We start from the raw sequence: 22098 nt of genomic DNA, 5'->3' as shown, positions 1-22098 counted from the left end.
GGTCCTAGCATCTGGTGACCTCTGGGTTAAATGTGAGATATAGACACCAAATATGGCACATTTCCTCAGAGTAGATATGTGCACAAGTGTACCAGATTCAGTGAAGATAGCACAAAGCAATCATGGGTTATGGCTCGTTTTGTCAAATATGTGCCATGGCATGAAATTGATTGGCATATCGCGGCCAAACGATATCGAGCAGCCAATATCTTTTAATGTTTTTTAATCATGGGAGTCCAGAGATGATGCATACCAAATTTGGAGTAGATAGGTTCAACGGTGTTGGAGGAGTTCGCCAAAATAGGTTTTTGAGAAAATCCAAAATGGCGGAAAGTCTAATATGGCGGCAGTGGGCGGGGCCTATGAATATGATGTGGCTTCACCTAAGGAATACAGGAAAAAAAGAATTGTGTTTCTATGATTTATAGTGACTGAATTATGGGCATTTAAAATGTAAAATGTTGCTGTAGCGCCCCCTATGGGCAGAACGACAGGAAATTCTGGTTGGTATGTCAGAGTAGATATCTGCACAAGTGTACAACATTTGGTGAAGGTAGCACAATGCACTCATGAGTTATGGCAATTTTTGTAAAATGGACCCCGCCCACAACCTGTGACTAAACTTTGGAAGCTAATTATATCACAACGGTATGGAATATCAAATATCTTTTAATGTTTTTTAATCAGGGGAGTCCAGAGATGATGCATGGCAAATTTGGAGATGATTGCCTCAACGGTCTAGGAGGAGTTTGCAAAAATAGGTTTTTGAGAAAATCCAAAATGGCGGAAAATCTAGTCAGACGGAAATGGGCGTGAGGAATTTTGATTCTATGACTCACGGTTCAGAAGTTATGGACCAAAACGTGAAGTAGGCTGTTATAGCGCCACCATCAGGTAGATTGGGGTAATTTTTGTTTCCTGAGTAGTGGGTGAGATTTCCAACCTATGTGGAAAATTTGGATTCTGTGGGGCTTATGGTTTCTGAGGTCCAGATACTTTTAGGGCACAGGAAGAATAAGAAAAATAATAATAATAATCGGAACAATTACAATAGGGTTCCCAGCACTACGTGCTAGGACCCCTAATAATCGTAACAATTACAATAGGGTTCCCAGCACTACGTGCTAGGACCCCTAATAATAATTCCTTGCATTACAATAGGTCCTCGCACCGGTCGGTGCTCGGGCCCTAATTAAAGCTGCAAGCAGCGATGATCGGGCCCTCGCACTTTGCGCATGTCGTGGTGTGCCGCAGCCGCGGCATCGTTGCTGGACACAGACCTGTAGACGCGGCTCTGAATTTTCTGTATATAACATGTCATTTCCTGTGTTGCCAGTAGGTGGTGCTATGACTATAACTGAATATTGGCCTGTGGATGTGTTCAGGCTGGGACACTTAGCAAACATGTGAAGTTTGGGGCAGATTTGACAACGTACAGCCGAGTTACAAACCACTTCCTGTTTTGCCAGTAGGTGGCGCTATGACTATGACTAAATATTGCCATGTAGATTTGTTCAGGCTGGGACTGTCATCAAACATGTGAAGTTTGGGTCAGATTAGACCACGTACAGCCGAGTTACAAGCCATTTCCTGTGTTGCCAGTAGGTGGCGCTATGACTATAACAGAATATTGGCATGTAGAAATGTTGAGGCCAGGACTCTCATAAAAAATGTGAAGTTTGGGGCAGATCTGACCACGTACAGCCGAGATACAAACCACTTCCTGTTTTGCCAGTAGGTGGCGCTATGACTATAACTGAATATTGCCATGTCGATGTCTTGAGGCCATGACACTCATCAAACGTGAAGTTTGGGGCAGATTTGACCACGTACAGTGGAGTTACAAACCACTTCCTGTTTCGTGGCGAAACATGGAAATTCGACGCCCCGCCCATGACTATAACTGAATATTGGCCTTTAGATGTGTTCAGACTGTGACACTTAGCAAACATGTGAAGTTTGGGGCAGATTTGACCATGTACAATGGAGTTACAAACCACTTCCTGTTTCGTGGCGAAACATGGAAATGCGACGCCCCGCCCATGACTATAACTGAATATTGGCCTTTAGATGTGTTCAGACTGTGACACTTAGCAAACATGTGAAGTTTGGGGCAGATTTGACTATGTAAAATGGAGTTACAAACCACTTCCTGTTTCGTGGCGAAACATGGAAATGCGACGCCCCGCCCATGACTATAACTGAATATTGGCCTTTAGATGTGTTCAGACTGTGACACTTATCAAACATGTGAAGTTTGGGGCAGATTTGACCATGTACAGTGGAGTTACAAAGCACTTCCTGTTTCGTGGCGAAACATGGAAATTCGACGCCTCGCCACGCCCACGCCGTTCGAGGAAAACTCAAGCTTTTACCAACTTTTCATCGTCAAGGTGTGTTATATACGCTGAGCAAGTTTGAGGTGGATCCGATAAACCGTCTAGGAGGAGTTCGTTAAAGTATGACCCCTGTAAATGGCCAAAAACGCACAAAAATGCCACAATCAATTCAAAATGGCTGACTTCCTGTTGGGTTTAGGTCATGGCACCTATTGATGTTTTTTGTAAGTCTGGACATGATACATGTGCCTACCAAATTTCGTACATGTAGGTGAAACGTAGAGCGATGAGTATTTTTTTGAAATTTTGTAGGGGGCGCTATTGAGCCATTTTGCCACACCCATGCGCGACACCCATAAAATACGTAATTTTTCACCACTTCTGACGCGTGTGCAAAGTTTGGTGAGTTTTGGAGCACATTTAGGCCCTCAAAACTGCGATTCATTGGAGGGAAAAATAATAATAATAATTAAAGCTGCAAGCAGCGATGATCGGGCCCTCGCACTTCGCGCATGTCGTGGTGTGCCGCAGCCGCGGCATCGTTGCTGGACACAGACCTGTAGACGCGGCTCTGAATTTTCTGTATATAACGTGTCATTTCCTGTGTTGCCAGTAGGTGGCGCTATGACTATAACTGAATATTGGCCTGTGGATGTGTTCAGGCTGGGACACTTAGCAAACATGTGAAGTTTGGGGCAGATTTGACCACGTACAGCCGAGTTACAAACCACTTCCTGTTTTGCCAGTAGGTGGCGCTATGACTATGACTAAATATTGCCATGTAGATTTGTTCAGGCTGGGACTGTCATCAAACATGTGAAGTTTGGGTCAGATTAGACCACGTACAGCCGAGTTACAAGCCATTTCCTGTGTTGCCAGTAGGTGGCGCTATGACTATAACAGAATATTGGCATGTAGAAATGTTGAGGCCAGGACTCTCATAAAAAATGTGAAGTTTGGGGCAGATTTGACCACGTACAGCCGAGATACAAACCACTTCCTGTTTTGCCAGTAGGTGGCGCTATGACTATAACTGAATATTGCCATGTCGATGTCTTGAGGCCATGACACTCATCAAACATGTGAAGTTTGGGTCAGATTTGACCATGTACAGTGGAGTTACAAACCACTTCCTGTTTCGTGGCGAAACATGGAAATGCGACGCCCCGCCCATGACTATAACTGAATATTGGCCTTTAGATGTGTTCAGACTGTGACACTTAGCAAACATGTGAAGTTTGGGTCAGATTTGACCATGTACAGTGGAGTTACAAACCACTTCCTGTTTCGTGGCGAAACATGGAAATGCGACGCCCCGCCCATGACTATAACTGAATATTGGCCTTTAGATGTGTTCAGACTGTGACACTTAGCAAACATGTGAAGTTTGGGGCAGATTTGACCATGTACAGTGGAGTTACAAAGCACTTCCTGTTTCGTGGCGAAACATGGAAATTCGACGCCTCGCCACGCCCACGCCGTTCGAGGAAAACTCAAGCTTTTAATAACTTTTCATCGTCAAGGTCTGTTATATACGCTGAGCAAGTTTGAGGTGGATCCGATTAACCGTCTAGGACGAGTTCGTTAAAGTATGACCCCTGTAAATGGGCAAAAACGCACAAAAATGCCACAATCAATTCAAAATGGCTGACTTCCTGTTGGGTTTAGGTCATGGCACCTATTGACGTTTTTTGTAGGTCTGGACATGATACATGTGCCTACCAAATTTCGTACATGTAGATCAAACGTAGAGCGATGAGTATTATTTTGAAATTTTGTAGGGGGCGCTATTGAGCCATTTTGCCACACCCATGCGCGAGACCCATAAAATACGTAATTTTTCAGCACTTCTGACGTATGTGCAAATTTTCGCAACTTTTCCAGCACCTTTAGCCCCTCAAAAATGCGATTCATTCGGCAGAAAAATAATAATAATTCCTTGCATTACAATAGGTCCTCGCACCGGTCGGTGCTCGGGCCCTAATAATAATTCCTTGCATTTCAATAGGTCCTCGCACCGGTCGGTGCTCGGGCCCTAATAATTCCTTGCATTACAATAGGTCCTCGCACCGGTCGGTGCTCGGGCCCTAATTAAAGCTGCAAGCAGCGATGATCGGGCCCTCGCACTCCGCGCACGTCGGGGTGTGCCGCAGCCGCGGCATCATTACTGGACACCGACCGGTAGACGCGGCTCTGAATTTTCAGTATAAAACAAGTAATTTCCTTTTGCCAGTAGGTGGCGCTATGACTATGATTGAAAATTGGCCTGTAGATGTGTTCAGGCCGGGAGTCTCATCAAACATGTGAAGTTTGGGGCAGATTTGACCACGTACAGCCGAGTTACAAACCACTTCCTGTTTCGTGGCGAAACATGGAAATTCGACGCCCCGCCCATGACTATAACTGAATATTGGCCTTTAGATGTGTTCAGACTGTGACACTTAGCAAACATGTGAAGTTTGGGGCAGATTTGACCATGTACAATGGAGTTACAAACCACTTCCTGTTTCGTGGCGAAACATGGAAATGCGACGCCCCGCCCATGACTATAACTGAATATTGGCCTTTAGATGTGTTCAGACTGTGACACTTATCAAACATGTGAAGTTTGGGGCAGATTTGACCATGTACAGTGGAGTTACAAAGCACTTCCTGTTTCGTGGCGAAACATGGAAATTCGACGCCTCGCCACGCCCACGCCATTCGAGGAAAACTCAAGCTTTTACCAACTTTTCATCGTCAAGGTGTGTTATATACGCTGAGCAAGTTTGAGGTGGATCCGATAAACCGTCTAGGAGGAGTTCGTTAAAGTATGACCCCTGTAAATGGCCAAAAACGCACAAAAATGCCACAATCAATTCAAAATGGCTGACTTCCTGTTGGGTTTAGGTCATGGCACCTATTGATGTTTTTTGTAAGTCTGGACATGATACATGTGCCTACCAAATTTCGTACATGTAGGTGAAACGTAGAGCGATGAGTATTTTTTTGAAATTTTGTAGGGGGCGCTATTGAGCCATTTTGCCACACCCATGCGCGACACCCATAAAATACGTAATTTTTCACCACTTCTGACGCGTGTGCAAAGTTTGGTGAGTTTTGGAGCAGGTTTATGCCCTCAAAACTGCGATTCATTGGAGGGAAAAATAATAATAATAATAATAATTCTTTGCATTTCAATAGGTCCTCGCACCGGTCGGTGCTCGGGCCCTAATAATTAAAGCTGCAAGCAGCGATGATCGGGCCCTCGCACTCCGCGCACGTCGGGGTGTGCCGCAGCCGCGGCATCATTACTGGACACCGACCGGTCGACGCGGCTCTGAATTTTCAGTATAAAACAAGTCATTTCCTTTTGCCAGTAGGTGGCGCTATGACTATGATTGAAAATTGGCCTGTAGATGTGTTCAGGCCGGGAGTCTCATCAAACATGTGAAGTTTGGGGCAGATTTGACCACGTACAGCCGAGTTACAAACCACTTCCTGTGTTGCCAGCAGGTGGCGCTATGACCATAACTGAATATTGGCATGTCGATGTCTTCAGCCCGGGACTCTCATCAAATATGTGAAGTTTGGTGCAGATTTGAGCATGTACAGTGGAGTTACAAACCACTTCCTGTGTTGCCAGTAGGTGGCACTATGACTATAACTGAATATTGGCCTGTGGATGTGTTCAGGCTGGGACACTCATCAAACATGTGAAGTTTGGGGCAGATGTGACCATGTACAGTGGAGTTACAAAGCACTTCCTGTATTGCCAGCAGGTGGCGCTATGACTATAAATTAATATTGCCATGTCGATGTCTTGAGGCCATGACACTTAGCAAACATGTGAAGTTTGGGGCAGATGTGACCACGTACAGCCGAGTTACAAAGCACTTCCTGTGTTGCCAGTAGGTGGCGCTATGACAGTGATTGAAAATCGGCATGTAGAAATGTTGAGGCCGGGACACTTATCAAACATGTGAAGTTTGGGGCAGATGTGAGCATGTACGGTGGAGTTACAGGCACTTCCTGTTTCATGGCGAAACATGGAAATTCGACGCCAGGCCACGCCCACACCGTTGGAGGAAAACTCAAGCTTTTAATAACTTTTGATCGTCAAGGTCTGTTATGTACGCTGAGCAAGTTTGAGATGGATCCGATGAACCGTCTAGGAGGAGTTTGTTAAAGTATGACCCCTGTAAATGGCCAAAAACGCACAAAAATGGCACAATCAATTCAAAATGGCTGACTTCCTGTTGGGTTTAGGTCATGGCACGTATTGATGTTTTTTGTAGGTCTGGACATGATACATGTGCCTACCAAATTTGGTACATGTAGGTGAAACGTAGAGCGATGAGTATTTTTTTGAAATTTTGTAGGGGGCGCTATTGAGCCATTTAGCCAAACCCATGCGCAAGACCCATAAAATATGTAATTTTTCACCACTTCTGACGTGTGTGCAAAGTTTCGCAACTTTCCGAGCACGTTTAGCCCCTCAAAAATCTGTTTTTTTTTTACAAAGAAAAATAATAATAATTCCTTGAAATACAATAGGTCCTCGCACCGGTCGGTGCTCGGGCCCTAATTAAAGCTGCAAGCAGCGATGATCGGGCCCTCGCACTTCGCGCATGTCGGGGTGTGCCGCAGTCGCGGCATCGTTACTGGACACCGACCGGTCGATGCGGCTCTGAATTTTTAGTATAAAACGTGTCATTTCCTGTGTTGCCAGTAGGTGGCGCTATGTCTATAACTGAATATTGGCCTGTGGATGTGTTCAGGCTGGGACACTTAGCAAACATGTGAAGTTTGGGGCAGATTTGACCACCTACAGCCGAGTTACAAACCACTTCCTGTTTTGCCAGTAGGTGGCGCTATGACTATGACTAAATATTGCCATGTAGATTTGTTCAGGCTGGGACTGTCATCAAACATGTGAAGTTTGGGTCAGATTAGACCACGTACAGCCGAGTTACAAGCCATTTCCTGTGTTGCCAGTAGGTGGCGCTATGACTATAACAGAATATTGGCATGTAGAAATGTTGAGGCCAGGACTCTCATAAAAAATGTGAAGTTTGGGGCAGATTTGACCACGTACAGCCGAGATACAAACCACTTCCTGTTTTGCCAGTAGGTGGCGCTATGACTATAACTGAATATTGCCATGTCGATGTCTTGAGGCCATGACACTTATCAAACATGTGAAGTTTGGGCCAGATTTGACCATGTCCAGCGGAGTTACATACCACTTCCTGTTTCGTGGCGAAACATGGAAATTCGACGCCCCGCCCATGACTATAACTGAATATTGGCCTTTAGATGTGTTCAGACTGTGACACTTAGCAAACATATGAAGTTTGGGGCAGATTTGACCATGTACAGTGGAGTTACAAACCACTTCCTGTTTCGTGGCGAAACATGGAAATTCGACGCCCCGCCCATGACTATAACTGAATATTGGCCTTTAGATGTGTTCAGACTGTGACACTTAGCAAACATGTGAAGTTTGGGGCAGATTTGACCATGTACAGTGGAGTTACAAACCACTTCCTGTTTCGTGGCGAAACATGGAAATTCGACGCCCCGCCCATGACTATAACTGAATATTGGCCTTTAGATGTGTTCAGACTGTGACACTTATCAAACATGTGAAGTTTGGGGCAGATTTGACCATGTACAGTGGAGTTACATAGCACTTCCTGTTTCGTGGCGAAACATGGAAATTCGACGCCTCGCCACGCCCACGCCGTTCGAGGAAAACTCAAGCTTTTAACAATTTTTCATCGTCAAGGTGTGTTATATACGCTGCGCAAGTTTGAGGTTGATCCGATTAACCGTCTAGGAGGAGTTTGTTAAAGTATGAACCCTGAAAATGGCCAAAAACGCACAAAAATGCCACAATCAATTCAAAATGGCTGACTTCCTGTTGGGTTTAGGTCATGGCACGTATTGATGTTTTTTGTAGGTCTGGACATGATACATGTGCCTACCAAATTTGGTACATGTAGGTGAAACGTAGAGCGATGAATATTTTTTTGAAATTTTGTAGGGGGCGCTATTGAGCCATTTAGCCAAACCCATGCGCAAGACCCATAAAATATGTAATTTTTCACCACTTCTGACGTGTGTGCAAAGTTTCGCAACTTTCCGAGCACGTTTAGCCCCTCAAAAATGCGTTTTTTTTTTACAAAGAAAAATAATAATATATCCTTGAAATACAATAGGTCCTCGCACCGGACGGTGCTCGGGCCCTAATAATAATAATTCCTTGAAATACAATAGGTCCTCACACCGGACGGTGCTCGGGCCCTAATAATTCCTTGAAATACAATAGGTCCTCGCACCGGACGGTGCTCGGGCCCTAATAATAATTCCTTGCATTTCAATAGGGCTTCGCACCGGTCGGTGCTCGGGCCCTAATAATAATTCCTTGAAATACAATAGGTCCTCGCACCGGTCGGTGCTCGGGCCCTAATAATAATAATTCCTTGAAATACAATAGGGCTTCGCACCGGTCGGTGCTCGGGCCCTAATAATTCCTTGAAATACAATAGGGCTTCACACCGGTCGGTGCTCGGGCCCTAATAATGTGTACTTGTGTGGAATCAGATCAAAATGTCTCATCAGAACCAATAGATATCCATGCACAACCAGTGTAGTTTTGATCAATTCTACAATACATATGTAATCAATCAAACTGCAACAACCTATATGAGGATTTACTGTGTGTGTGTGTGTGTGTGTGGGGGGAGGGGTGGGGGTGGGGTGGGAGTTTTTCAGCTCATATCCTATTTGTTTAGTCTCCGCAGCTCTATGAGGGTAGCAAGGTAGCGGCTCACTGGGTTTAGATTGTTTGTCATTTGGCATTTCAAGTGGAACTAACAAGCCTATAAAATGGTAACGAGAGGAAGAGGGGAGGAGGTGGAGGGCAACCTAGACAGAGGGGAGAGAGACATTAGAGGAAAGGGGGAAGAATGAGAGAGGAGGGAACAGGTGAGGAGAAGAGCGAGAGATGGATGGGTAGAAAGAGAGGGCGCGAGAGAAAACGAGAGGTGTAGATATAAGAGATGGGAAGAGGTTGAGAGGGAGAAATTTTGTGTGAAATTGTTTGTGAGATTTGGTAACAATATCTGGGTATTTCATGCTTGCGTGGCTCTTCACCCCTCCTCTCATTCTTCTCTCTGTTTATTTCTCTTTTATTTTTCCCCTGAGCGGCAATGATGGGATGCCGTTGGTGTGTTGGAACCAACACTGATAGGGTCAGTGGAGGTTCACTGTACGCTTCATTTTGAAACAAACACCTTCAATAAATACAAAGGTAGCAACCATAGACAAAGACCTGCATGGGCCAGCGAGAGCGTGATTTGCTGTGTATTGACGTATTTCTGAATGAAAGAAAGGAAGAAAGTTAGGGTGGAAAGCATTAGTGGGAGGGTCGGACTATCGTGGAAGTGGGCGTGTCAACGTCAAACCCACTCAGATCCATAATGGACTGTAGTCTACACTCAGTTGTTGAGGAATATTTTCTGCCTCCATCGCCCCCTAGTGCAGGATGAGTCATCAACAGAAATGTCTAATTTATTGGAAAGAGACAGGCTGTTAATTTTGATATAAGATTTCTAGAAATCAACCTTTTTTTTCACCTGTATTGGTGAATAGGTGTACACTAAGTCCAGCAATATTGGCAAAAAGGTAAAAAAAAAGTAAAATTTAATTTCATGGGGTCTTTAACCACCAAGTTAAATCCAAGACCAGGTCGAGTTCAGTTCAACCCTAACCCTCCAGACCAAGTCTTAAGGGGGTCGAGACCGATTCAAGACCGAAACCAGAGCACAGCGAGTCCTATCCAACAGCAAAATAGGCAATAAACAGTTTACACAACTTTCCTAAAATAATGATAAAGGAGTTTGTTATGGATCAACAGAGATGAATCTATCTGCAGGAGCTCTGTACTCAACATCCATCTAATCAATGCATAGAAGTATGAGGATCATTACAGATACAGGTTTCCACAGGTAAAAACCCTTATATTGTTTGAAGTGCTGGGGAGAAAATAAATGAAGGTAGACCAAGTGGAGAAAAACGTATCTTTGAACATTTTTAGATAGTCGAGAAAAAGCAGAGTCAGCATCCAATAGTGGCCAAGACCAAGACAACTCTGAGTCAAAATAAACACAAGCCTGAGGCAAGTCTTCTTGCCATAATGGAATGTTCTGAGATTGCCTTTGAGCTACCATACAATACCCAACAGGCTCTCATGTTTGGCATGGTTATAGCTAAAAGGGTTATTATGAGAGAGTGGAAATCAACCTCCCCTCCTTGCTTCCAAGAATTGGCTTAATGACATGGTTTCCTGTTTATATTTAGAGGAGATAAGGTAATCCACGTCTAACTCTTACTCCAGGTTTCTGAAGATCTGGTAACCCCTTGTTGACCATATTAGGGGGCGGTGTGTTTGATGTGTGATGAGTATACGCCACTGTACATTTAATTTATCTGGATCTGATCTACTTCTTTGCATTTATTTATCATTGCACATTCACTGGTCCCCTGATCTTGATTGTGTATGGTTTCCTCTGACAATTTTAGATCATTCTATTGTGGCAGCTATGGCCACTGTTGACTAATCTGGCATGCATGGACAATTAACAGTCATCCATGGTATATACTTCATTTGTAATCTGGCATTTTGTTTATTTGTTTGTGCGCTTGTGTTGGGGAGGTGGGAGTGGGTGGAGGTTGTCTATGTGTTCTGTTTCTGGTATTTTTACATCCTTTTTATTGCATTTCTGTATGCTTATATATTGGAAAAAGCTCAAAGAAAAAAAAAAAAATTCAAGACGTCAGAAAAGTGGTCTCGAGACCGGTAATCAATCAAACCGCGACCAGACTCAAGTACTACAGCCCTGGTGTGGGTGTTACAATTGTAATGTTGTGACAATGTCAACCATTTCCAAAGCCCTGCATGTGTAACTAACAGCGCCAATGAGAACAAAGGCAAAGAAGAAAGAAGAGGTTGAAAAGTGATGGGAAGGTTAAAACAGTGGGAATGATTCAGGGCAAGAAGAAAAGAAAAGGGAAAAATCTGTCTTGTTGAAATGAATGGCTTTATTAGGCTGACTCTTTACACCAGTAGCACCATTACCCCCAGTACCATCAAACAGAAGGCTTGACAACGAGCAGAAAACAAGGAGGGGAGGAGCAGTGTCACAGTAGAAGAGGGAGATTACCACTGGGAATTTGCAATTGTTGTTGAGGAGTTTTGAGAGGGCTGCATGTTTTATGGATGAACCACTTGAAATAACTGAACATTAGCAACACTGGTTACATAACTTGTCTTTCAATGACCCAGCTGATATTCTTCATAGATGTGGAGAATTTTCACTTTGATGTCAGATTTTCCCTGTCAGGCTCATTGACTTGCATTCACTCCAACAGCGATCCAGGGATTCACTCCTCGAACAAGCTACAGCCTGGATCCAGCCCAATGAATCACTCATCTTCCATCTAATTCGAATTTGCTCGCTAACCTCGTGAACATCTGAATTTAGTGATTCATGGGACTAGCAGTTGTTTCCTCTCAGGACGCAGCTCAGGCTTACAGTTCTTGGGCTGTATCTTGTGTTTAGATGTACCTATGTAGTAAAGCAAGTCTGCTGTTAAGGGTAGTCAGTAACAGCCTAGGCTGAGGAATGAAATATGATGGATTGGACAGTCAGTCAGATTGCCACATGGTTAGCGAGCACATACGTGTGAAAAGAAAAATGAGTGATTAATGGGGCCAGAGCCAGGCTAGAGCTGCATAGTCAAAAATCACATCTTTTAAAAATGATCTTTTTTGTCTTTATTCAAGGTTAAGTGTAAGCATTACATCTCTTTTGAAGTTAGAATTATGGTGAGGTGGCGGGGGTTAGCTTTTACGGTGATAATTTATGAGGAGTTTAGGGTGAAAATTTATGAGGAGTTCCTATGTTGTAGCCTTTGCGTTTTACACATAAAACAGAAAGTATTGTGGGACACATAGCAACCATTACCTTCTTCCATTTAGCTTGCTCCATACTAAGGCTGCCCTCCTGTTGCCCTTTATGACATCACAAAGAAAGTCCATAATGTCAGAATTTCCTATGTCTATAGTTGGCCTTTTAGATGATGCAACTCACCCTCTGGCGGGTATTGGAGGCTGATACATCTGATCGATGTCAGCTTTTCAGCTAGCTAACCATAGTATGTGATCAGCTAGCAATCATTATCTAGTTGTTAGCTGATTTGCACATTAATTAACCTTATCCAATGGCTAGTAGTAGCCAGTGGCTAGTAGTTGCGGGTTAACGTTAACATTGGTTGCTTTGCCAAATGAGCCTGCTGGCTAGTTAGCTAGCTAACAGTTTGTTCAGGTTAACTGAGCTGACTCTTCTCAAGATACAACTCAGAGTGTTTTGGAGTAGAGACTAGGGCTAAAGACAAGACAGTTTACTGTGTCACAGTAACCTACATTTGGAAACAAATTGATCTGATCAGACTGTGTAGTGGAGGCCACCTTCAATTCAGTTTACCCACCTTTTTAGGCTGACATAAATGTTAATGACCTAAATTCACATATCATAGTAAGTGGTGTCAAAATTATGATGATGATTATATGAGGATATGTCTTTTAATTCTAAAAATCTCTTTTAATTAATTCAATAAATTCACTAAATTAAATTTTTAAAAAAATGTTTTGTATTGGTGGTTGTTTGACATGATTATCACCGACTGTAAGTCAGTGTTTACCCACCTTTTTATTTACCACTACATGACTCATTATAACATCACTGAATCAACCTACACTCACACCGCAACAATCTTTTTGAGGTATCTCTGTTTTTCAGCCAATTCTCCAATGGACCTTCATGATGGAGCCGGACGTGATCGCTAGGAGATTTATGACGCCACTGCAAAAGCCTCTATTGTGATGTCACAGTGTGTGTGTCGTCTATTGTGATAGTGCTGTTCTGGTCCCCATATGTCTCTCTCCCCGGAGAGAGGAGGCTCTCCACTGATTAGCTGAACAGCTTGTTGCCTAACAGGCCATGAGGTTGAATGACCTCTGGGGTGAACAGAGAGGCATGTAATTAGGTTGATGGGACAAGGTTGTAACACGTGTGTGCATGTGTGAGTGTGTGTGTGTGTGGGGTGATGTGTATGTCATCATTAAAATGGACTCACTGATTACTGTTTGCAATTTGTAACTGAGGCTGAAAAAAGCTGTTAACACATCAACAAAAATCATCTTGCCCACTATTGTCTCTCTCCCCTCCCTCTCTCTCTCTGATATCTATAGAGCTGTCTGATCTCATGCTTATGATTCTGTGCAGAACAAAACTAGATAGTTTGGTCCAACCGCCAATTCCATTATCTTGTTTCTCCTGTTGTAGTCAGTGAGACTAATCTGTGACACCCAGGCATTAGTATTATGCAGATGCTCACCCATAAACTGTGTGCTATCCCGGTTGCTCCCATCACCAATTACAAGAACTGTGTGTGAGAAATTTTCAAACGGACATGCTGGTGCTCTGATCATGGCCTGTGGATGCATGTGTGTGTGTATGTGTTATAAACATGTACGCGCCAGCGTGTATGAGCATGTGTGTCATGTGTGTGGGTGTGTGTGTGTGTGCTTGCCGTGTGACTATTATTTATGGTTGGCCAGCCATAAAAGTCTCCTCCAGCCCCTCTCTCTTCCATTTACACAATCATCCAGTCCAGCGGTGCACCTAACGGCCCAGACCACAGCACTCTGGATGAGAACTGCCACCACTACAGCGCTCCCCTCCACACCTCCTCTGCACCAAATAAAGGCAGTGTATGCAATTCCAGGAGAGAAAAGACTGGAGGGCAATAAAAAAAATAGGGTGCAAGCAACACAAGTCTCACAAAATTTTGTGAAATGAGTGCGATCTCTGAAATGCAGATTTCGTGTTGCAGACACAAATAACGTGAAGATCATATTGCTCCACCAGGAAAGGATTATGTGACAGTAGCATGAATTGGACACATCGTCACATGATGATTAAGTGAACAACTTTGGGTTAGGTTTAGGCAACTAAAACTTTGGTTACGGTTAGGCAGCTAAAACAATTTGGCTAAGGTTGACCGAAATTGTGAAAACTTTAACTGAAAATGAAAACTTCATCCCCAGTAGAAATCTTGAGTTGGGAATTGAATCCCAGTCGTTGGGAGTTGAAGGTTAATGTATCCGTCCATCCACCACACTCTTTCAGTGTCAAACTAGGCTACTGCCTGTTTCTAGTCGTGTCTCCTCCACATAATCCTTTCCTGGTGGGGAAACAGATTTCTCTCACTTTATTTGCATTTTAAGACATCGTACTCATTTCACAAAATTTCCTGAGACCAGGTTGGTGTAAAATTGCGTATGAGTAATTGAGAGAGAGAGAGAGAGATTGCGCAAGTGAGAAGGAGATACCATGAAGTGATGTCGTTCGCCCTTTCGGTACAAAGGTTTTAGAGAATTGAAGCCCATTGCAATCAGACAGTTGTGAAACGCCATTCGTTCTGTTTCTGTGACACACTGTATCTGACTCGTATTGAATTTTACATCCAATGATTGACAATCGAGGTAGTTTTCATTGTCAGCCACATCAGGGAGTCTACTCTTGGCTATTGGCTGGCTTGGCTTGGGCTTGTCACTTAGGGGAGAAACCCGTAGCCTCTGGGCTAAAAATGTATTGTGAACTTGAAAAGACTGGTTGATAGGTTAATAGAGCTTTTATCTCCTAATGGACCAAAATCAACAAAAGAGAACGAAGGAACACATCCAGACACAAGCTGTGTACTATTATGGTTAATTTAGTGCAGGTGACAATACAATATTGTGCCTATTTGAATATCTACAGGAGAGAACTAATAATTTCACTGGCGCTAGACTAATGTCGCATAGCACTGTTGCTGAGAAAGATATGGAATTAGCTGCCATTTCAATAGAGGCATTGTTTTGGAAAATATGGAGCCACAAATGATGATAACAAATAAGACTTTTTCAAATCAAGGAACCTCATTTGTCCCCAGAGGTTTACTTGTAATCTGAGTTTTGTGTGTATTTATGATGCAGTGTAGAAATGAGAATTGATACTGCAGGCAGGGAGAGTGAAACCTCTGATCTCTGTATTCCTATAGGCTAAAATTCCTGTAATATTCCTATAGGGATTTGTGTCTGTGGTACTCAGCAGAGACTTTATAGGAACCTTGCTACACTTTATATATTTTTTAATCTCCTATTGTATACAATTCTTATAGGGAATCTCATAGTTTTGCTGTGATATCTATAACAACCTATCATTCCACATTTTATTATAGGATTATTAAGATAGTTGTTTTTGTAAGGACCAATCAGTTGGGATGTATTGTCGGCGCAAAGCCAGTAACACAGTGAATGGGGGAAAAGGAGGATGATGATAGTGATGATGATGAGGACGAGGAGGAGGAGGAGGGATATCACCGGTTAATAACCCCAGCCCAGCCTCCTCTGTCTGTCAGCATCATGGTCGCAGCATGTACGGGACCCCTTCGCCAACGGAACCGGGTGAGCACCGCGTCGTGGGCGTCGTGATGATCTGATGAGTGTTCAAGGGCAGGCAGGCGGCAGCCCCGTGATGCTTGACATTTCCTCCATCCAGTAGTTTGATTTCTCCAGGCAGCGGTGTGGAGCTGGAGCCTTGGCACAAAGACACACACACACACACACACACACACACACACACACACACACACACACACACACACACACCAACACACCAGGTCTGCCGCTCCGTAGCCGCTCCGACGCGCACTTTCCTCCCGATTCCTCCCGAGGCTTCTTCTTCCTTCCATCTAGGGATTTGAAACTTGACGGACTTTACCGTCGCGCCGCAACTAGAACAAAAGGCGCACAGGACGGACAGGTCGGCGCGGTGAATGTAGCGGCAGGCTGGGTGTCTGCGGGGCGCGCAGCGGTGCTGGACCAGCCGAGGACGCACCAAGTCCCCGTCCCGGATCCCCGTCTCCCCCGTCCCGGTGTCCGAACACGGCAAACATGATTTTCCTCGGGATTGTGCTCATTCTCTTCTTATCAGGTAGGCTGACTGAGAGACTGTTAGACTATTAGAATAAAAGAAAGAAAAAAACAATTGTTCCTCCGCTGAGGCTTGATCTTTTGTGACAACACTTGACACAACACATTATATTCTTTGTTAAGATGGTTCTGTAGCGGAACAGATTGGCGCTTTGAGTCACAAGTTAGAGGGGAATTATGGAGATGGAGGCTCCAGAAAAGTGAACAGTCATTCCTTAATTTGTATGGCTTTTTCCCCAAAGTAAAGAGGGAAATCATTCTGCCTCTTGTCAGTTATCATCTACTTCTATTACTCCGAGGTTCAGTTTTATTTATAAAACATCTTTGGAACATTTACGGCTCATTTTGGGAACCTGTACGCTGAATTTCACGGTCTTGGAGCCACAAGGATGTAATGAGTTTATTTATTTTTTTTGCAAACTTTTCAGCAGTCAAAAATATTTCACATCGGCTCTCACCGGCCATTTAATTCCTCCAGCTTGTTTCCCCCCCCTAATCAGTTTTGGCTGTGGTCTCACTCAGCAATATGCTCTTAGTTCAAGCAAGCCAATAAATCTCCCAGAGTATTTTTCATCCGAAATGCCACTAGGCTACGCCCTTCCAAGCTCCGAGCCCCTGGATTTCAACTTTGAAGTGATAACTGGACCGTACTGGAGCATGCTGACTGATCCATGTGGAAACCTCGCACCGGTCAAAAGTCAGCTTGTGCTGAGGAAAAGATAAAAATCTGATTGGTTTTCCTCACTGACCTCCACATATATTTCTATTCAGTGCATTTTCAGTGGTTTGGTTGGGTCACCCAGTAAAACAATACCTCAACGGGTTCTTTGGTTAGGTTAGTGGTTCTATATGGAACCATAGAGACTGAAAGAGCTCTCTGATTTGCTAAAATAAAATATCAGAAGAAAGAACCAAGTGTGATTCTTGAAAAGTTCTTTCAGTACTGCGGATGTGGAGCATTTCATATGCCCTCATAGCCTATAGTACCAGAAAATGGTTCTTCAGTCCACAGCAGAACCCTTTATGATGTCATTAAGAACGATTTTAGACTAGTTCTCTATTACAGCATGCGCATGGTTCTACCAAATAACCCTTTAAGAACGCATGAAATGCTCCAAACCAGCAGTTTTAAAAAACATATTTTTATTACCTCCGCCAAGGAGGTTATGTTTTCGGTGCCGTTTGTGTTTGTTTGACTGTTAGCAGGATTATGGAAAAACTACTGGCCTGATTTTCATGAAACTTAGTGGAAGGGTGTAGCATGGGCCAAGGAAGAACCCATTACATTTTGGAGCAGATCCGGATCCGACTCACGAACAAGCAATAATAGCACGAACCTTGGCGGAGGTCTGCGCTCTCTGAGTGCCCTTCTAGTTATTATTATTTTAACAAATCAGAGCATTTCTTTGAGTTATTATGGGTCATATGAACCCTTGAAGAATCCTTGTTGTTTTTCTGTGTTTTTTCTTGTTTTTTTTTTTCTTAAAGGCGTCTTTACAGCACCGCAGAACCATTTGGTGCTATAGAGAACCTTTCTAAAAGGGTTCATTACAGCACCATAAAGGCTTCTGCTCTGATACAAGCCTAAAGAACCATTTTCCGGTGCTGTATAGAACCCTTTTGTTCAGAGTGAGGGGCATGAGAGAGGGCAGTGTCATAGGACCCAACAGGAAAGTGGAGCTGTAGTGTTTGTGAGTGCAGTCGGTCTGCACGTCTGGATTTATTAGCCGTGTTAATGATTGTCCAGGTTGTAGTGATACTATAATGTTGAGTGACAGTCTCATATATCAGCCTGTCGGTTTACCCAGACTCCCCCGACACACACACATACACACACACACACACACTCCCCACAGGCTTGCAGGTCGTGTCTGATTTTTCTTTTTTCAATCTCAATCTAAATTCCCCTCGGATTCAGCGGCGCGTCAGAATAAATTGTTCAAGTCGTTCAATGAGGAAGTGCAGTCAACCGACGCCGGTGTGCAAACACATTTGGAGCGGCGGTGGTTGACGTCTTATCGGTGCACAGGCAGGTGTGTGTGTGTGTGTATGTGTGTGTGTGTTGTTGTTGCAAGGGGTGTGGGGGGTGGCATGACAGGGCTCATTTTGTGTAGACAGTAGTGGGGTTTTGAAGACGATACCAATACCGATGCCGATAATTTGGCCGATACCGATATTTTTGGATCGAAGCCGCTGATTTTTTTCAACATCTTTAAATTTGACCATTTCCATGCCAAAACATTCCAGATATTCAGCATTTGTTACAGAATTTTATTCTTGTCAGGGTGTGAAAGCCTCTGAAACTGCATTTAGACACTAAATCATGGGACACTAAACCGCTCCGTTGAAACACCGGATAATAATAATAATAGCCTAATAATAATAATATTAATGAGACTGGACCAGATCCCATTTGTAATAAAAGTACTATATCGGTCTAACCTAAGACATTACCTCCTCCTAACACACCACCTCGACTTACAGTCATATCAGACAGCATGCCAACACACACACACACACACACACACACACACTCAGGTGACAGGTGCTGCAAAGTGCAAGCTGTGTGTCTATTTCGCCCTCCTCATACACCTATTATTAGTGATTCCATCCATGGCGCAGCAGGGGTGTGTGGTTTGAACAACAGGAATTTCGTTTGGATGCATGACACACACACACACACACAGAGAGAGAGAGAGAGGGAGAGAGAGAGAAAGAGAGAGAGAGAGAGAGAGAGAGAGAGAGAGATGTCTTATCATATATGTAGTGAGAGACAATGACGTCCATGGCCGGCAATGAAGCCAGAGAAACGAGTGTCATAAAACAGCTTTGAAGATAAGTGTAAATGTTGTTGGGAATATGGGAGGCAAGGGTATGGGTCATGAGATAGAGAGAAAGATAGAGAAAGATATGGAGAGAGAGAGAGAGAGAGAGAGAGGGAGGGAGGGAGGGGTGAATGAACTGGTTGAAGTAAATTAAATCCAGCTTCCTTGTTCCGTCACACTTTACGGGAAATGAGCAACTTACCTGTCCTCCATCCCCCTCCATCTGAACTGGATGCGGAGGTGTGTGTGGTGTGTGCATGTGTGTGTGTGTGAGAGAGAGAGAGAGAGATAGAGAGTATGTATTCTTCTCAAAGGGAATGGTGTATCCAAAGGGGTAGTTCGGAGGTCTTCTGTGTGTTTTGTTGATAACTGGGATTTGGAACTCAAACACAGGAGCAGCAGATGGTGTGTTGGCTTCTGCCTCCTTGGCTGTGTTTGTGTGTATGTGTGTGTGTGTGTGTGTGTGTGTGCGTGCGTGCGTCAAGTGCATGAACAAGTGTTCATGCTAGAATGCGTGTTAGTGTGTCCTTACCCAAACTCAGCCTCTGACACGATGCAGTTGTCCCCCAAGGTACGGCCGCTCTCTGCGGTCAGTTCCGCTGCCGATCCCAGGTCAGCGTCGCCTGACCTCAGGCCCATCTGCTATCATGATGACAGATGTGTCAGAAACTGGCTCTGGATCTGCAACCGGACCGGCGATCCTCTGCTCTCGTCTCGGTGGATCTCTCCCGGCAGGCAGACAGCCCTCCCTCATGGCGGAGGAACATTTGGCCAGGCAGGCGTTTAGTTTGGTTGAGGTTGGGAATTCGCTAGAAGACTTTTCAAATACGAACCGATGCTGGTAGGAAAGCCAGTCCGGTGGCATCCTCCCCCAGGAAGAAAATATTTAAAAATCCCCTCAAAACCAGTGCTATTAAAGAATATGTTTGGCGATTCTGGACCTATATATAATTTGTCTCTTACAAACCTTTAGTACTTGGACCCACAGAGAATATTGGCTCCAGAGTCAGCTGTCGGTTGAAACGACAAACTCTGGTGCCTCTTGCTGCTAACAATCCAGTCCAACCGGGGTTTGTCAAAATATCTCCAAAAAAGCCAGTCTGTGAAAACGATATGGCGACCAAACTCTACTGTTTACAATCTGATCTGACCGTCCAAAACTAGATCACTCCGCCAGTAACGCACTTTCACCCCACAGCAGTCTGTGCTGCGGCAGAGAAAAATTGTTCTGTGATTTCCTCATTAGTGAAAGTGTGCGAAATGGCGGAATTGTGTCATGTTTACTCTCAACTCCCCTGTGGAGCCTACAAATGACTTTTTTGGAGATATTTTGACAAACCCCGTTTGGATTGTTAGCAGCAAGAGGCAACAGGAGCAGCTGACTCTGGAGTCAGTATTCTCTGCAGGTCCAAGTATTACAGGTATGTAAGAGACAAATTATATATAGGTCCAAAATCACCCAACTTATCCTTTAACATTATTCATCATCTTGACTTTAGTCTTAGTGTCTAGATCGTGATAGCTAGCAATCGTCAACTTAAGTCTACCTCTTGTGTCATTTCTGCTCAGATACTCGGCTTGACTGAAGAGCTGAGGTGAATTTGAGCAAATGATGATATATACAATATATAGGGCAAACACTGCATTACACACATAACAACACATTGATAGATTTTTTGGTAACTCTGATCATGCGACACGATTTGGCAGGACAGGGAATTACACACATAAAGGATTTCATTGGTTGTTGGTGATCTCCACTCACTTCACTATAAACCCGGGTCTCATTGGCTGTTGGCGGTCTCCATTCACTTCACTGTAAACTGGGATCTCAATGGCTATTGGCAGTCTTCACTTACGTACCTGTAAACTGGCCTCTCATTAGCCGTTGACAGTCTCCACTCACTTCACTGTAAACTGGCCTCTCATTGGCTGTTGGTGCTCTGTGATCCATGTTCAGAACTCTGCAGATTTCAGGTGGTAAATATCCAAAGTGGCAGCTCAGATCATTGAATCAGGATGAACAAATCTGGTACAAATTGGCCCCATAATCCTCTAGTGTGTCCCCAAACTGTGCAACATCTTGTCGTTATCAGAGATGTTGGATGAAAACCAGAGACTGACTGAATTTCCATTTTGCCAAAACAGTGGAAACGAAGGGTAATCCAGCTCCCTTAATGCACAATGAAACAACACAAGTCCCTTTGCAAAATGTACAGAAAAATGGAAGACATTCATCACTGTCCGAGACCTTTGTAAGCGTTCAAAAATTATCCATTAGTTTGCTCTCCAGTGTGATCATAACAACACAAATTATGCTTCCTCTATTACCTCAGCTTTTCAAAAACAAGGAAATGAGGGAAATGAGAATTTAAAGATTTACCGGTTTAGTGTCTCCGAGTGTCTGCAAAGTGTGATTAGAAATTTGCACAAGACACACCGACTTTTGTACGTATTATTCTGGTTAGTGTAGAAAGGGAAAGAGCACTGTGTTACATGCATTTATAGGAATCCTAATGTAATAAGAGTTGGGAATCAAAGCTCAGCTCATGCAGTATGTGTGTGTGTGTGTGGGGGGGGTTCATTTCCTGCAAACTGCTCCCACAAAATGTTATTCTTAGATTGCTTGACCTACCCTGGTGCTGTGGAACTAATTTTACCAATATGATGAAGTTTTGGCTCTGTTAGAAGGTCACACGGACTCCAATTATTGATTCTTAATTTAAGCTTTGAGCAAGGAAGCGCAGAATAAAGTCCATGCAGTGGTCCTAAATTAGTGAGCTGTCTACTAATCACAAGCTGCAAGCACTGAGTCTGTCTTCAGTCTATTCCAGTCTGTCTCTCCTGA

The 22098-nt window shown here is 43.8% G+C and overlaps 1 protein-coding gene across 1 annotated transcript in view; it reads left to right on the top strand.

Moving 5' to 3' along the window:
- Window positions 1-16261: 16261 nt before the first annotated feature.
- Window positions 16262-22098, top strand: part of gfra3 (GDNF family receptor alpha 3) — a 30629-nt gene continuing 24792 nt past the window's right edge. Inside the window, exon 1 of the mRNA XM_078289320.1 lies at window positions 16262-16426. Coding sequence (XP_078145446.1) covers window positions 16387-16426 — 40 coding nt within the window. The 5' untranslated portion in view covers window positions 16262-16386. The remainder of the gene's footprint in view (window positions 16427-22098) is intronic.

Source organism: Centroberyx gerrardi, chromosome 16 (assembly GCF_048128805.1).
Source record: "Centroberyx gerrardi isolate f3 chromosome 16, fCenGer3.hap1.cur.20231027, whole genome shotgun sequence".
Taxonomy (NCBI): Eukaryota; Metazoa; Chordata; class Actinopteri; order Beryciformes; family Berycidae; genus Centroberyx; species Centroberyx gerrardi.
The sequence above is the reverse complement of the archived record's forward strand: the minus strand, read 5'-3'. Positions and strand labels throughout refer to the sequence as shown.